The following is a 15,628-nucleotide window of genomic DNA, read 5'->3' as shown; positions in this document are numbered from 1 at the left end:
TGAGATCCCAGAGACAGCGGGTTTGATTTAAATGAGGCTGGAGTGTGCAAAGTCACCAACTTCCATGTATCAGAATGACTGGAGATGGCCCCAGATGTTTTAAAGATAATTGGTTTTAAGTGACTTGCTCAAGGTCACACAGCTAGTGTCTGAGGTGAGATTTGAACTCAGGTCCTCCCAAATTCAGGGCCAATGTTCTATCCACAAGGAAGCTTTGAGGGTGGGGGTGGAGAGCACAGATTGTGAGGGGAGGGTCATCATGTAAATAAACCTGTTACTTCACATGAGTACTGAACATTACAAAACAAAAACTTTATTTACATGTAGATTCTTCATGCCTCTGAAGCTGAGAGGAAGTGGAGGGGAGGGGAAGAGGGCAGGCATGTTTATCAATAAATACCTGAACAGGACTGTATAAAAGAGCCATAGAAAAACAGGAAGTGACAGGACTCCCTATGGCTCCTCTCAAGCCTCCCTCAGCTTAAGACCAGGTCTGCCCTGTGAGCCATTTCAAGCAACCTCTCTCCATATAGCACATATGCTTTCAAAAGAGTCATTGGCCAGACTGGCACCAAGACTCACCAACCCTGACCCTGACAGAAGACAAGGCTAGGGGGGTTCCTGGGTAACTTGGGAAGGGGAAGCAGGGAACAGATAGGTCACCAAAGTGCTGCTCACTCTCCCAGACATCCAAGAGGCATAGACACTACTAGGAAACAGATCAAGATGGATGCAGAACCATCCATTCGGCAACATGCCCTAGGACAGGCTGCCCAAGGGAAACCTAAGTCCAGAAGAGAGAAAATGATGAGCACCAGGGTGTATATTAGTAGAGGGGAGGGAGGTTACAGGTTACACTCCAGGTAGAAGTCAGGGAGAGCAGTGGAGATCCAGCCCAGCTATCTCCATTCTGCCCATAGTCCCACCCGGGGACAGGAAGTTAGAACCAGCCACTGGGGTCTCCTGCCCTAGCTCTGGCTGTATAGGGAATGGACCCTGGCCATAGAAGAATGGCAGGAGAGCTCTTCATGCTATTCAAGGAAGCCAGGGCTACAGCAAAGAGAAACAATGCTCACCCAGCATGAGCCCAGAAGGAGAAAAGGCACAAGAGGGAGGAGCCAGTGAAAGTTCCCCAGAGTGATTGGGTCCTGGGAATAAGGGAAGACCTTGCCCATGGACAAATCAGTCTTCCCTGAATTAGAGCCAGATTGGATGCCAGCCCTTCCAGGGCCTTCTAGCCTGTGTGGGAAATGGGCATACACAGTATGACTGGAGCCCCAAGACCTCTCCCCCAGGGCTACAAAACACAGCCCAACCTGACAGGCAGAGAAGCCAGGGTTTAAGGCATGGGGGGACTCTCCAAGGAGATACAAAGTCAGAGGTCAGATGGCCCAGGATGCATCATGGGTCTCCTCCTTCCCTCAATGCCAAAGGGTGAGATAGCAGCTCCTCTTCACAGCACTGGATGCTTGGCCTGCTATGAGGCCCACAGGAGGCCCACTAGGTGGGCTGAAGAGTCCACAGGTTAGTTCCCATTGCTCAAGCCTGAGCTGGCACTGCTGCAACTCTGTTCATAGGAGGGGGGTGCCTCTGCTCAAGAAAGAGATGGAAGGTGGTAAGGATCATGTGCAAGAATGTCTCTCCCCCACTACTCAGCCCTAGGGCCCCAAATAAGGGCCTTCCTTGGTCTACTCACCATAGGGGTAGCCCCATGTACTGTACTCCGGTGGCAAGATCAGGTCACTGGCTGTAGACATAGGCACCACAGGGCCTTCAGCAAAGTAGGGAACAGTGGCACCAGTGGACAAGCAAAGGGGAGGCCGGTTGGGGCCAGGTGAGCCATCCTCAGGGCCAGGCTCAGGCTGGTTCTCAGGAAAGCTCAGGCCAGGAGTATAGCTGAAGGGCTGTGTTGACCGTTGCTGCTGCTGTGAGTGGCTCTTGGTAGGGATGGAGACATTGACCACAGGACAAGGCCCACAGGCTGCCATGTCCAAGTCCTCGGGTGGTGCAGTAGGCACCACAGCGGGTGGGGGCCCAGATAGGGCCAAGCCAGGACTCAATGGAGGGCAATTCACTGCAATGTTGCCAATGAAAAGGGGCAGACTCACTGTTGCTTCAGGTGCCTTCAATGAGACCTGGGGGTACAGGAGAGGTGGTATAAGAGGAAGATTCTCAGGCACCCAGATAGCCAAGGTCCTCTGAACCCCAAAGGCCAAAGGGGAAAGTCTTACCAAGCCTTTTCTGGGAGTGGAAAGATAGAGCCTCCTAAGCTACCACTGGGCAGGTAGAATCCCATAGCTCCAGCCCCAGCTCCCACAAGGAGGGAGGGACCCAGAAATCAAACAGACTCCTCTCCCAGGATCAGGGTTTCCTCTAGGTACAAGTCCCCATGGGCCCTCCCTCAGCTAAGGCAGGGACAGTAATTGGGCATTGCTAAGGATGTAGAATCCCAGCAAGACAGGACCCTGAAAAGATGAAGGAACTGGGGCTACTTTGGGGAAGGGGAGTAGGAAGAGAAAGGGGAAATGGGACTCCCAAGAGACAGGGATACTTAGGAGTTTCCCAGGGGCCTAAAAACAGGGTTTCCTGGGGATCGAGGCTCCCCCTCACCTGGATGAAGTAGTCTATGTGGATGAGGCTACAGCCAGGCAGCACCGACTGTGGCAGGGCTGGCACCAAGATCTGCTCCCGCCATTGAGCCTGCTTCCAGGCCTTCACCCCTGAACCTTCAACTTCGGCAATTGTCCGAAGATCATAGATCCAGCGCTTGGCCTTGTAGGAGACTTTCTGGGAGACAGAGGAGAACAGAAATGAAGAATCACAGGAACTCCATCGTTGGCCAAAGGTGAAGGTCTCACCCATATCTCCTACTCCCCTTAGTCTCAGTTTCAGCTTGTGTGAAATGGGCATGAATGTCTTCCCCTCACTGAACTGCCCGTCAGTGGAGCCGTCATTGCTGTTTGTCCTTTTCTCAAAGAGGACCATGACACTGGGGTGATGTCATAAGTGAGGGAGGGTTGGGGCAGCTAGGTGGCGCAGTGGATAGAGTACCGGCCCTGGAGTCAGGAGTACCTGAGTTCAAATCAGGCCTCAGACACTTAATACTAGCTGTGTGACAACTAGCTGTGGGCAAGTCACTTAACCCCAATTGCCTCACAAAAAGAAAAAAAAGTGAGGGAGGGCTGTGCAAGGTCACCAACCTCACTCTCTCCTCCAGAGCCATCTGGGTCCAGTGGCAAGATATATATCAGGAGGAGTGGAGATGGCCCCAGATGTTTAAGGCAATTGGGGTTAAGTGGCTTGCCCAGAGTCACATAGCTAGTTAGTGTCTGAGATGAAATTTGAACTCAGGTCCTCCAGGACCATTGTTTTATCCATTTTGCCACCTAGCTGCCCCTCCTGGCAGTGGACCTATCACCAAGGAGTATCCCCAATACACCCAATACCCTGGGCCTGGCTATTCTTGTCCAAGACCTGAGCACAGGGTTTATAGGACTGCAGGGATAAGGACATGGGCATGGAAAGATACATCAAGGAGTTGGGAGAGGAGAAATAAGGTCTGGGATTGAGCGTGCCTGCAAGCTACTGACCTGGAGAAGGCTGGCCACCACAGGCCCTGTGTCCTTGCCAGACTGGTTCTCAATATCTGCACGAAGCTGGACCACCTGACCCACAACATAGCCCCTGAGGTCAGTGCTTGCGGTAAGTGTAACACTCCCACTTTTCACCAACTTGTAAGTGAACTTCTTGGTAGTCGTTGCCTCGTTGGGTTGCTGTTGAATGAAGATAAGGCTGAGGTTATACCAAGGACAGCAAGGCTCTGGGAACAGTCTGCCTGAACCCAAGCCAATGCCCAGGGACAGTCCTTGAGTCCCTGACCACACCCCACCCCAGCCCCAGTCATGGTCACTAATCCACTGTAGCCCCAAACCCCAAGGCCTTCCCACCTCCCATGGCCACACCTCAATGTCTGGGAGGCTGTTGAGGTTCAGGGGACTGAGGATATAGAAGATACGGCTGCACTTGTGGTCCTTGGAGAAGCGAGGAGTGTCAATCACAGCCCGCAACTGATGCACAATCTTCCCAAAGGGCCCCTCGAAGGATGTAGGTGCTGTGGCTGGAGCAGAGAATGGAGCACAAGGGAATATAAGCACAGGGTGGACCACAATATCTTGTGGGATGGAGCATGCTAGGAAGAGCATGAGGATAAGCTACAAGGAAGCAACCCCCCAACCAAGAAGGGGTGGGTGCAACATGGTGGGGTGCTCTCCGCTAGGGTAAGGCAGAGGGCAAGAAGGGAACATTTTAGGTCACATGGTCTGACTGAAATACTCTCCTACCCAAGTCTTCCCCTCCCCCTCCAAATGGCCCCCTCTAGAGATAGATGCCCCTTCCAAAGACCTCTCACATGTATCTGTCTTAAGTAAACATGCGAACATTACTGTACTCTGCACATGTCCAGAGGGCTCTCTGACCAGAGATAGAATGGCCAGGTGAACAAGGCCATCCCCAGGAAGAGGACAGGGATGAAGTCAGAACTGGTTCTTACTTGGCAACAGGAACTGGAAGGGGAAGGCATGTTCTCCAGGAGACAAGGTTCCTGTAGAAGCAAAGCAGTTAGTGAGAACAGAGGGCTCATCATGGGGCCCCAGATGCTAGGGCTGACTGTCAAGGAGAAACCTACATTGCCCCTTGCCCCCCCCCCCATGAGTTGGTGCTAAACAAACACACTGGCCACCAGAAGAAAAGTTACTGCTCCCTGGTTTTCTTCCACCACATCCAAGGTGAACCTATAGCTTAAGATTGTGTTCAGTTTCTCTGGAAGCTAGCTTCAGAATCCCCCACCCTTGGGACTTGGTGTGGACCACTGGGGAGGAGTTTACTGGGGGTAACCAATAAAGTTTAAGTGACTTGTCCAGGGTCACACAGCTGGTAAGTGTCTTGAGGTCAGATTTGAACCCTGACTCCAGGGCCAATGCTCTACTGTACCACTTAGCTGCCCCAGGACTTTACATTTTTCACTATTACATTAAATCTTAGTATATTTGACCCATTATTCTAGCTTATCAAGTTCTTTTTGGTTCCTTTCATCCAGTGTATTAACAGCTTCCTCTCACTGGACCTCAGTTACTCCATTTGACATTCTCAGATGCTTCTTCCCAACATCCTGGGAAGGAAGTACTACAATGATCACCACTTGATAGGGACTACTCAGAGACCAAGAGATGGAAAGAGATTGTTCATTTCACTGCCAAAATCAGATCAATGACCCCAGAGGCAATCTCTGGTCAGACCTATTATAGCCTGAAGGTTAGGGTCCAGCTGAACTAAAAGTCTGAATGAGAACATCTCTTTCCATAGAAAAGGAGTGAGATGTAAGAGCCAGATAAAGCACCAGAGAAAGGATGATGGAGCCTGATCTTGGATAAGCACAGAATGGATCACAGGACCTTCTGGGAGACAACTGACTAAATCCTGGGGGAACATGAGATTATTCCATGCCTACATTTGGTGTACACAAGGCCTGCAGGACAGACCCAGAAAAAGGGCATGGCCTTCTAGACTCTGGGTCATTCAAACAAAGACAGTCGGAGTAGAAAAAGCCCTCCAGAGCCCTTCCACACCCCAATCCCACCTATCTCTGGCCCCTTCATCTTTGCACTTCTTTTTCCTTCTCAGTCTCACAGCCACAGGGCCTCCTCCCCCTTCCAATCAGGCACTTGGCTCTTCTTCCTCAAAGATTAGTCCCCAAGGCTCCAGCCTCTCCATATCTGAGGTCAGGGGCCCAGTACTGACTCCAACTCACTGGCCTTACCCTCCTCCGCTTAGGCCATAGACCCCCATACCATCCCTCTACCCCATCCAAGGACTCCTGGGTTAATTATTAATTTTTTTTTTTTGCGGGGCAATGGGGGTTAAGTGACTTGCCCAAGGTCACACAGCTAGTAAGTGTCAAGTGTCTGAGGCTGGATTTGAACTCAGGTCCTCCTGAATCCAGGGCCAGTGCTTTATCCACTGCGCCACCTAGCTGCCCCAGGTTAATTCTTTAGAAGGGCCCCTTGCTTACCTTTGTCAGCCAGGGACAACGTGCTGTTGTAGTATGCTTCTTCCACTGTCCATGAAGTATCATTGGCCTTGCTGGACACTCCACAGGAGCCCATGCAGGTCACCTTGATGGCTAAAATACAACCCATACTCATGAGCTGATCAAAGGAACCACTAGAAGGCCCACCGCCCCCCCCCCTTCCCCTTCACTAGCCCCTTCCTGGAAAGTAAACAGTGTTCCATAGACTGGCTGGAACCTTGGGACAGGATTAAGCACCAAGAATCTCACCAGTGGGGCCATCCCTCACACATTTTACCTCTTTCCTGGCCACACTCCTCTCCAAAGGAGTCCCCTCAAAGGCAAGGCCCTGGTCATCTCCAGCCCTGGCTGGAGAAAGCCAGGAACCAGCATGCATCCAGGAGGAAAAAAAGGCAGATCAAGAGTCATTTGACCTTAATCTTGAAAGTCTGAGGCTTACAAAGGTGGCTCCCTGTCCTGTCCCTGTCTAGGGTAAGCATTAAACCAAAAAAAATCCCCCTCAGAGTACTGGTTGCCTGACTTTAATTAGTGAAATAGTGACAGCCCTTAGAGCTGAGATTCTTGCCCAGACTTGCCCAGGGTCACACAGCTATTAAGTGTCAAGTGTTTGAGACTGGATTTGAACTCAGGTACTCCTGAATCCAGGGCCAGTGCTTTATCCACTGCGCCACCTAGCCACCCCCTAGAGCTGAGATTCTTAACTTTTTTTAGTCATGGTCCCCCTTTAGCAGTCTAGTATAGCCTATGGGGTCCCATTCTCAGAATGTTTTGTTACCGATATTCATAACTGAAGGAAAAGCTAAATTTCAGTTAGTTTACTGAAAATAAACGTGCACCTTTTTTCCCCATCCAATCATGGACCCCTTCCCCCAGATCTATCAATGGAACCTATGTTAAGAATCCCTGACTTAGAAAAGTTGAGAACTGAAGTAACTCAAAGTCTTTCTCACATCTGAAAGCTTCTATTACTAGGGGTAAAGAGATTTACATCTTGGCTGGGAGGAGTAAGGGTTAGCTAGAGCCTATGTTCTGAGACAGATGTCAGTGTACTTAGCTCTCCCATTCTTGTGTCCTGTCCCCCTCCCCTGCCCATGGCTTCCCTCAGGGGACAAAATAAGAGCAAGACCAGTCAGGGAGGCACAAGGTAGGATCCAAGATGAAGACCTCTAACCACATCCTTCTGCCCCAGATGCCTACTACTTCCCCAAATATCTCCCCATTTTTTACTCCCTCCATCTCAGGTCCTCATTGGCCCTTTCTGTCACATTCCTAAGAAATTCTGGAGTTCACTCTTTCCCTCCTACTCTCCAGCCAATGGCCTAGATAGAGTTGCCTTGGCCAGAGGTTTTGTTATTCTCCCACTGCCAGGGTCAAGCCCCTTCCCTGCCTTTAAGACACACTACTATTAGGGTTTGAACCTTCTCCTCAAATCAGATAACAGGATAGGAGAACAGGGATGGGGCTCCTAATCTGTCTTCATTTGGCTTTCAGGAGGAGCCAAACCAACCTTCAGAGCCCCTGCTCACAGAACTTTGAAAGATTGCTTCATCTGACACCCCCTCCCCTTATTTACAGATGAGGGAACTGAGAGATCTAGACAAAGGAAGTGACTGGACAAAGTTATATCAAGTTTACAGCCAGAGTTATACATTTGTCACCAGGCCCTTCCCCAAGCAGTGGAGACCCCTTTCTTACTACCTCCACAACAAACCACAGGGACAGACTTCAGGAATATTCTGACCTTGTCTTGGCTATCACCCACCCAGGTCCTGAAAGGCTGGAGACAGCTGGCCAGAACCCAAGGCCTTTAAAGCTGAACTTCAAAAATAGGGGAAAGCCCTCAGGTCTTATCACCCAACTAAGTCCCACAGCTTCCCTCCCAGATCACACAAACCAGCCCCATAGAGGAGGCTACGCAAGCATATTCCCTCAATGAGGGGAGCCCAAGAATGTGGTCTGACCTGTTAGAGCACATACAGTACCAGGGAGGGGCAGTAGGGGGTATTGGGGAGGAAGTCAGCACAGTGAGAATAAGACTCCAAATGTTCCCCAGTCAACACTGATTGTTCTGAGATGAAAAGCTATCCCTTTTCCCTGACATTGCCTACCAGGAAAAAAAAAAACAACCCTGTCTTGGTAAGAGTTTGGGCCAAGTCTATATACAGGGTGGAATTCCCAAGTGCCCAGGATCCTATCTAGGTCTTCAGCCCTAAGGTAGTAGCTCCTACCTAATTCCCTGCCCCACCTCAGGGTTCCCAGGAGGAAGTCCCTCAGAGGAAGGGGTGCTCTGACAGGTAGCCAGAAATGTAAACCCTAGCCTACCAGTCCTGCGCATACCAGGAAGTACGCTATTTAAAGGAGCCAGCTTTGAGTCTTTGTTTACCAGGTGTCCCAGCAGATTTCTCCCGCCCCCTCTAACATTTACATAAAGCACCCTTCACAGCCTCCAGACTCAACTCCCTTGTTTCCCATCCAAGGGCTTCCTATCATCCCAAAGGTTGCAGCCCTGGCTGTACCTAGGTCCCAAGGGATTTGCATCGCTTCCTGTCCCAGTCAGGCCAAAATCTGGGATCACAGAATCCCAGGCTTGATGCCTGGCTCTCATCTACCTCCTCCTTCCCCGGCCTTAGGAAACCTAGAAATAGCCTGTCAGCTCTGCCCCAGGCTCTGCCTCTCTCAGATTCCAGTTCTGTGGCCCATGAATATTTTAGAAGCCTGTTCAGTTCTCTTCCTAGGTGGGGGTGGTGAAGGGCAGGGCTCAAGAACATCTGGTTGGAGGCCAATGGAGAATATGCATCTACCCCAATGGCCTAGTATTTGTGACCCTGTCCCTGATCCCCAGAGTCTAAGCCTTTCTCCCCAGCTGAGAGTATCATGTAAGAGCTCAGTCTGATGCCCCTGAACCAGCTCTCCCTCCTCACCCACCCAAGGGATCCTCCTTGCCTACCTACCCCCTCAGACCCCAGGCCCAACTTAGTCTTGGGGGGGGAGGGGTGAAGCTAACTCAGTCAGTATTTCAACACAAGCTTCTACTCACACATGGTGCTGGCCCGGCCAAGGAGCTAGTCAGGCGTTGGTTTCCTGGCCCCACAAAGGAAGCTTTCTTTGCTGTTACCAGGGCAGGTTTCTGATCCCAGCCACCATGGTCCCAGTGTGTGCCTAGGTTCCAGGCAGAGTCAGGGAGCCCAGCTCTAACCACAGCCACAGGAGTGGGGGAAGGGTTGAGGGACCAGGTGGCCCAGCTGAGGCAAGGCCAGGAAAGTGTGAACCCACAGAAGTGCAAGTCCAACCCCCCACAGAGACTGTGCTCTGCCCCCCAGAAGTTCCCTTTCACCCTGAGGCCCCAACCCCTCTTTCCTGCCTGACTTACAAAAAGACTGGAGACATCCCAGCCCTACAGCGACCCCCTTCCTTTTCTCATTGATTTCTTTTGGCCTGCAAAGGGTGAAGGAAAAGGACCAACCCCCCAGACAAAACTGGGAGCATCTGGGATACCTCCTTTTCCCTACCCCACCCATGTAGCAGCCAGAAGGCTAATTCTTCTCCCTTAAAGAAGGTGGGGCCGGGCAGCTAGGTGGTGAAGTGGATAGAGCACAGGCCCTGGATTCAGGAGTATCTGAGTTCAAATCCAGCCTCAGACACTTGACACTTACTAGCTATGTGACCCTGGACAAGTCACTTAACCCCAACTGCCTCACCAAAAAAAAGGAGGGGTCAAAGGACCCTAAACCAGGGGGACCCTGGGATACTCTGAGAAGGGCAGGATGGAGCTAGAGGGGACAGCAAGACATGTTATATCTTTGCCTCTAAATGGCTTCTTATGAGTCTAAGAATCCTATTTGTGAAAAGGAGAAAGAGGCAAAGACAAGGGAGACAACTATTAAGATATGATGGAGGAAAAAAATATATACAATGGAGGGGCAGCTAGGTGGCGCAGTGGATAGAGCACCGGCCCTGGATTCAGGAGGACCTGAGTTCAAATCTGACCTCTTTACACTTTACACTTTACACTTTAGTGTAAAAGTTTAAAGACACTTTACACTTACTAGCTGTGTGACCCTGGGCAAGTCACTTAACCCCAATTGCCTCACACAAAAAAAAAGATACAATGGAGGAAAAAATAGATAAAATGGAGGGGCAGCTAGGTGACGCAGTGGATAAAGCACCAGCCTCAGACATTTGACACTAGCTGTGTGACCCTGGGCAAGTCACTTAACCCTCATTACGTCTCCAAAAAAAAAGATACAATTGACTTCTGACTTTGCAGATCTTTTCTCCAAGTGCTTTTTGGTTTCAGTCTTCTCATTTCTTCTTGCCCTTTAAATGTGTCAATTACCTATGGCTCTATCCTTGGCCCCTTGGTCTTTGAGGTACATACAGGGGGAAGAGCCTTGAATCTGGAGTCACAGAACTGACATTTGAATTCCATTTTGGATACTTTCTACTTGTGTAGCAGCTTCAGGCAAATCACTGGACCTTTCTGGCACTCAGTTTCCTGATCTTTAAAAATACAGGGGCTGTGGCTGGATGTATTCGATGTCCCTCCCAGATCTAAATCTGGATTCACAGGATGTACTACCATTAACTTGCCATTGTCTGTAAAATCCAAGGTCCCTTCCAGTTCTATTCTCCCCCTACCAAAGTCCATGAGGCTGAGCCCTTCTGCTCCCCTCCCCCACTCCTCCTAATGTCCCTACTCAGGTCACCAGAGTCCTGAACCCCCTCTCAGTAACTTGTTGTCTGGGTCACTACTAGACTTAACCCTCAACCTGTTGGTCAGTGTCATACTGCCTTATACCCAAGGAAGCTGTTGGCACAGTGCATAGAGCACCAGACCTGGAGTTAGGAAGATCTGAGCTTCAGATACTAGTTTTGTAACCCTTAACCTGTGTTTGCCTCAGAGTCCTCTATTATAAAATGAAGATAATAGCACCTAATCTTCAGGGTTGTTGTGAGGATCAAATGAGAACATATTTGTTTGAAAAAAAAAAAGTACTTAGTGCCTGGCACACAGTTCTATATAAATTCTTAGTTCCATCCCTTCCCTTCCCCATCTACAGTACAGATCACCTACAGTCCCAGCCAAGGTACAGTCTGAGACTGTTGGGTTCATGCTGGCCTGGCCTTATGCCTGGGCAGTCTCTCCTGCCCTTTGGGGGTAAGTAAAGTTTGTTCCTTGCACTCTTTGGTGATGAGAAAACTTTGTTCTTTACTTTTATCTCTCCCGCACACATACCACAGCAGGTAAGTTATTAACTTATCAGTTCCTGCTCAGGGCCAGTTGGGTCACCCAGAGCCAGGACTCCCTCACAAGGAAGTCTGAAACCTGTTTCAGAAAACTCAAAGGCCCAGCAGCTTTCCCCAGGGATGGCCCCACCCTCCTGAGCAGGACTGTGGTAACCATGGAGATTATACAGCTGGCCAGTTCATTGGGGAAGGAGAGCCAAGCTAGACCAGAAGTAGTAGGCGCCCAATGGTCTGGGGAAAGGGGGAAATGACCCGGCACTAGGGCCTGGGCCCTCATTGGGTATGAAAAACCCTAGCCCAGCCCAGCCTAGCCTTGAGGACCCTGGCTCAGGAAGGGTGATTCCAGAGAAAGGGGAGGCCAAAGAAAGCCCAGCCGGGACCCCAACCCAGCTGGCTCTAGTGACCCTGGCTTTTGACAGACATCTTAGGGGATGAGCAAATCCCCAAACTACATCCTAACCCCTGGCCTGGGCTCTGGCTCAGGAAAGGTTCAAGGGGAAACCGGTCTCGACTAGAAGACTTCGCAGGGTACTCAGGAGGGCTGGTTCTAGGGGCACGGGGAAGTCCTCTCCCCCAAACATCCTAAGAGAAGGGAGGACTGAGTTTCCTCGTTGAGCGCTCTCTCTCTCTCTCTCTCCCTCTCCCTCTCCCTCTCCCTCTCCCTCTTTCTCTCTCCCTCTCTCTCTCTCTCTCTCACACACACTCACACACACACACACACACACACACACACACACACACACACACACACACGATGGGCAGGGAGAGGCGGTCATAGTTTGGTTGGATTCTCCGGGGAGGTGGGAAGAAGGGGGTCACTCTCTAGCCCCCAGGTCTGCCACGCTGCCCTGGTCAGAGGTTCCAATCTAAGTGCGCTGCAGCCGTGCCCCCATTCCTCGGCCCCCGTACCAGCCCCGCACCTCACCTCGGTAGGGCAGCGCAGCACCCAGGCGCAGGTTCACAGTCCCGGACAGCGGCTCCCCGGGACTGTAGATGACGCGGCTGTTGCTGAGGTAGATCTCAAAGAGCTGGAGCTTCCCCATGGTCCTTGCCCACCCTGGGACCTGGACCTGGGACCTGGAACCGTGGCCCCGCGCTCAGGCCCTGGCCCGGCCGGCCCGGCCCCGTCTGCTCGGGATTCTTCTGACTCCTCCCGACTCCGGCTTCAGCTCAGGCAGCCAACAACGCCCGAACCCGGCCAAGTGCCCGCCCCTTAAAGGGCCGGGGCTGCCCCATCCAGTCCGTCCCGCCCCCTCCTAAGCCAAGAGAAATGGGGCGGGGACGGAGGCAGGGGCCGAGATCTCTGAGGAAGGAGCCCGGTCAGAGGAGGAGCCAATACAACTCCACCCATTCGGCCTCCCGGGCTCGGGAGATAATGTGCCCATTTCCCCGAACGGTAAACTGAGGTCAGGATAGTCCCATTTCTTTACACACACACCCCTTCTCTCGGGTTCAGTTTATCCTGGAAGGGAAAAGAAAAGTGCCTAGCCTCTGCAGGGCGCGGTCTCCTTCACCATGTACACAACGAAGCGCAGCAATGAATAGAACGCGGGACCTGGACTAAAGAAGACCTGAGTTCCAGTCCAGCTTCATTCCAGCTAGTGAGATGTGTGACCCTGGGCAAGTCGCTCAACCTGTCTTCCCCACTTTCATCATATTTAAAATGGGGAATAATAATAATAGCACCTTCTTCCCAACGTTATTGTGAGAACCAAATGAGGTCATATTTGTTAAAGCTCTTGACGTACTTTAAAGTGCCTTATAAATGCTAGTTTTTAGTATTACTATTACCCACTTTCCACTCCTATCCCCTAAATCCCCCATCCTTCCCCTACCCCCGCTGCCTGCCATCCCAACCAGTTATGCACTGCCTCCAGTCGCGGCCTCTGTCAGTCTCTGGGATTATTTCCGTCTACCTCTTCCTCAGGTTTTTCTAGCCTCTGGAAAAGCGCTGTCAGTCCTCGGGCTGAGGCCAAGTGACACCTTTATCTGACAGTCCCGAGTGTGCCCCGGTGGCTGCCAGTCACCTCAGGTCGGGCTTCTAGCCCACCTGGGCATCTAGTGGGGAGGGGCCGGTATGCAGGAAGTCTCTGGGTAAAGTGGGCCAAGGTCGCCATCTGCGGACCGTGCAGAGCAGCGCACCTGGGAAAGCGCTAGAACCACGCCCTATCCACATACAAGTCCGGTCTCTACGTCCGCGGGGGGCTTAGTACTGCAACAGCGATGTCCCCTTCATCGATGGTCCCCTCTATTCCCAAGGGGATGGAATCATGTGACAGGTGTGTGACCTATCATTCCTGAGATAACCCTTACCAGGCTGCTGAATCATGGCAAGTTTCCTGCATTGTCTGGCCATGAAGAAGCCAACCTGAGCGTGCCAGGGACAGGGCATAGGCCCAGAAGCAGCATTTCCCAGGAATTTAGTGGCCCAACAGAGCTACTAGCTAACCATGGCTGGACTGTAGTCCAAAGAGCGTCCACTGAACTCTGTTGAACCAGTATCTCCCAAGGACCCCCTAAGCTGGGAATGTATGTGGGGAAATGGAGGGAAAAGAAGCATGAAACTCCATTCTGTTAAATTCAACAAACATTTAATAAAGCCCTACTACACACAAGGCACCAAAATAAGTAAAGTCACTGCCTTCAAGGAGATTGCAATGCCAAACTCTTTACAAATACTCTTTTTTCTTTCTTTTTCCTTTTTTTGGTGAGGCAATTGGGGTTAAGTGACTTGCCCGGGGTCACAGAGCTAGTAAGTGTCAAGTGTCTGAGGGCAGATTTGAACTCAGGTCCTCCTGAATCCAGGGCCTGGTGCTTTATCCACTGTGCCACCTAGCCACTCCCTACAAATACTCTTTTATTTGATCCTCACAACAATCCTGCCAGGAAGAGGTACTATTATTATACCCATTTTACAATTGAGGAAACTGAGGCAAACAGAGGTTAAGTGACTTGGCCAGGGTCACACAGCTAGTAAGTGTCTGAAGCTGGATTTAAACTCAGGTCTTTCTGACTTCAGGCCCAGGGTTCTATCTACTGTACCACCTTCATAACTGAAGGAAATGCAAAATTTCAGTTAGAGATTAGTAAACACAAAGATGTAACTTTTTTTCCCCATTCAAGTTCACCAACCTCTTGAAATCTATCCATAACATGGACCTGAGGTTAAGAACCTCTGTACTAGAAAGAGAAGATGTATAATGTGATGTTTGTAGAATTGAATCAGTAATTAATGACACCTTATGTATGACATCATACAAAGTCATTTCTAGAAGTAGAGAACACTCACAACCAGGGGAACAGGAAATGCTCCAGGTAGTCTTGAATGAAGTCAGGTATTCTAAGGGACAAAGGTGAAGAGGAAGTGCATTCCAGATATGAGGACCCACCAATGCCAAACAAGTCCCCTAAGCAAGGGAAGGAATGTCACACATGGGGAATTGTGAGAAAGTTTGTCTAGAAGTAGGAGGGATCATGGAGAGCAATATGCAAAAAGACTTGGAAAGGTAGATAGCAGAAATTGGTTTTGTTTTTATCTTTTATTCCCAGCACTTCAATAAGTATTCATTGATTACTTGATTGATTGTGGAGAGTCAAGGTGATAAATTTATATGTTATCCTAGAGGCACTAGGGAATCACTGAAGACTCATGAGCAGAGGAGGGTCATGCTCAGATCTCTGTTGTAAAAATATCAATTTGGCAGCTAGGTGAAGGATGGATTAGAAACAGGAGACTTGAAGCAAGAACAATTTCATTTTTTAATTAAATTTTAAATTTTATTTTCAAACAAAAATCAGCCTTTTCTCTCTCCCTCTTCCCTTTCCCTGCCTTTCACTGAGAAAGCAAGAAAAAAAAACAAAACCTCTGTTAAAGATGTGTATAGCCAAGCAAGACAAAATTTTGCATTGGTTATGTCTAAAAAAGTATATCTCAATCTGCACTCTGAGTCTATCACCTCTCTGCCAGGAAGTGGGAGGCCTGTTTCAAACTGAATCCTCAGGAATTGTAGCTGGTAATTGTGTTGATCAGAGTTCCCAAGTTTTCTTGTTCACCCATTCCCCAATTTATGGGTAATCCCCCAGATTCCCATTCTTTGCCACCTCAAAAAGAACTATAAATATTTGTGTACATCCTTAGAATTTGTTTTGCTTAAGACTAATCCCTCCTTTAATTTCTCCTCTCTCTAGTACCTCCCCTTAGCTTCCTCTTTTTCCCTTCTATTTCCCTGTTGAGGGAAATGTATTTGTGTACCCACCTCTGTATGTGGGTGTGTTCCATCTTTTGACCAGGTCAGA

The 15,628-nt window shown here is 50.1% G+C and overlaps 1 protein-coding gene across 1 annotated transcript; it reads right to left on the bottom strand.

Annotated features, from left to right (window-relative positions):
* Positions 1 to 324: 324 nt before the first annotated feature.
* Positions 325 to 12,577, bottom strand: ARRDC1 (arrestin domain containing 1). Its single transcript, XM_043989768.1, has 8 exons — positions 12,258 to 12,577; positions 6,068 to 6,178; positions 4,550 to 4,600; positions 3,963 to 4,117; positions 3,591 to 3,773; positions 2,611 to 2,787; positions 1,697 to 2,135; positions 325 to 1,590 (listed from the first exon to the last, which is right to left on the bottom strand). The coding sequence occupies exons 1-8, from the start codon at positions 12,373 to 12,375 to the stop codon at positions 1,526 to 1,528; spliced, it is 1,299 nt and encodes a 432-aa protein (XP_043845703.1). The 5' UTR covers positions 12,376 to 12,577; the 3' UTR covers positions 325 to 1,525.
* Between the last annotated feature and the right edge of the window lie 3,051 nt (positions 12,578 to 15,628).

Source organism: Dromiciops gliroides, chromosome 2, assembly GCF_019393635.1.
Source record: "Dromiciops gliroides isolate mDroGli1 chromosome 2, mDroGli1.pri, whole genome shotgun sequence".
Taxonomy (NCBI): Eukaryota; Metazoa; Chordata; class Mammalia; order Microbiotheria; family Microbiotheriidae; genus Dromiciops; species Dromiciops gliroides.
This window is presented reverse-complemented; position numbering and strand designations above follow the sequence as displayed.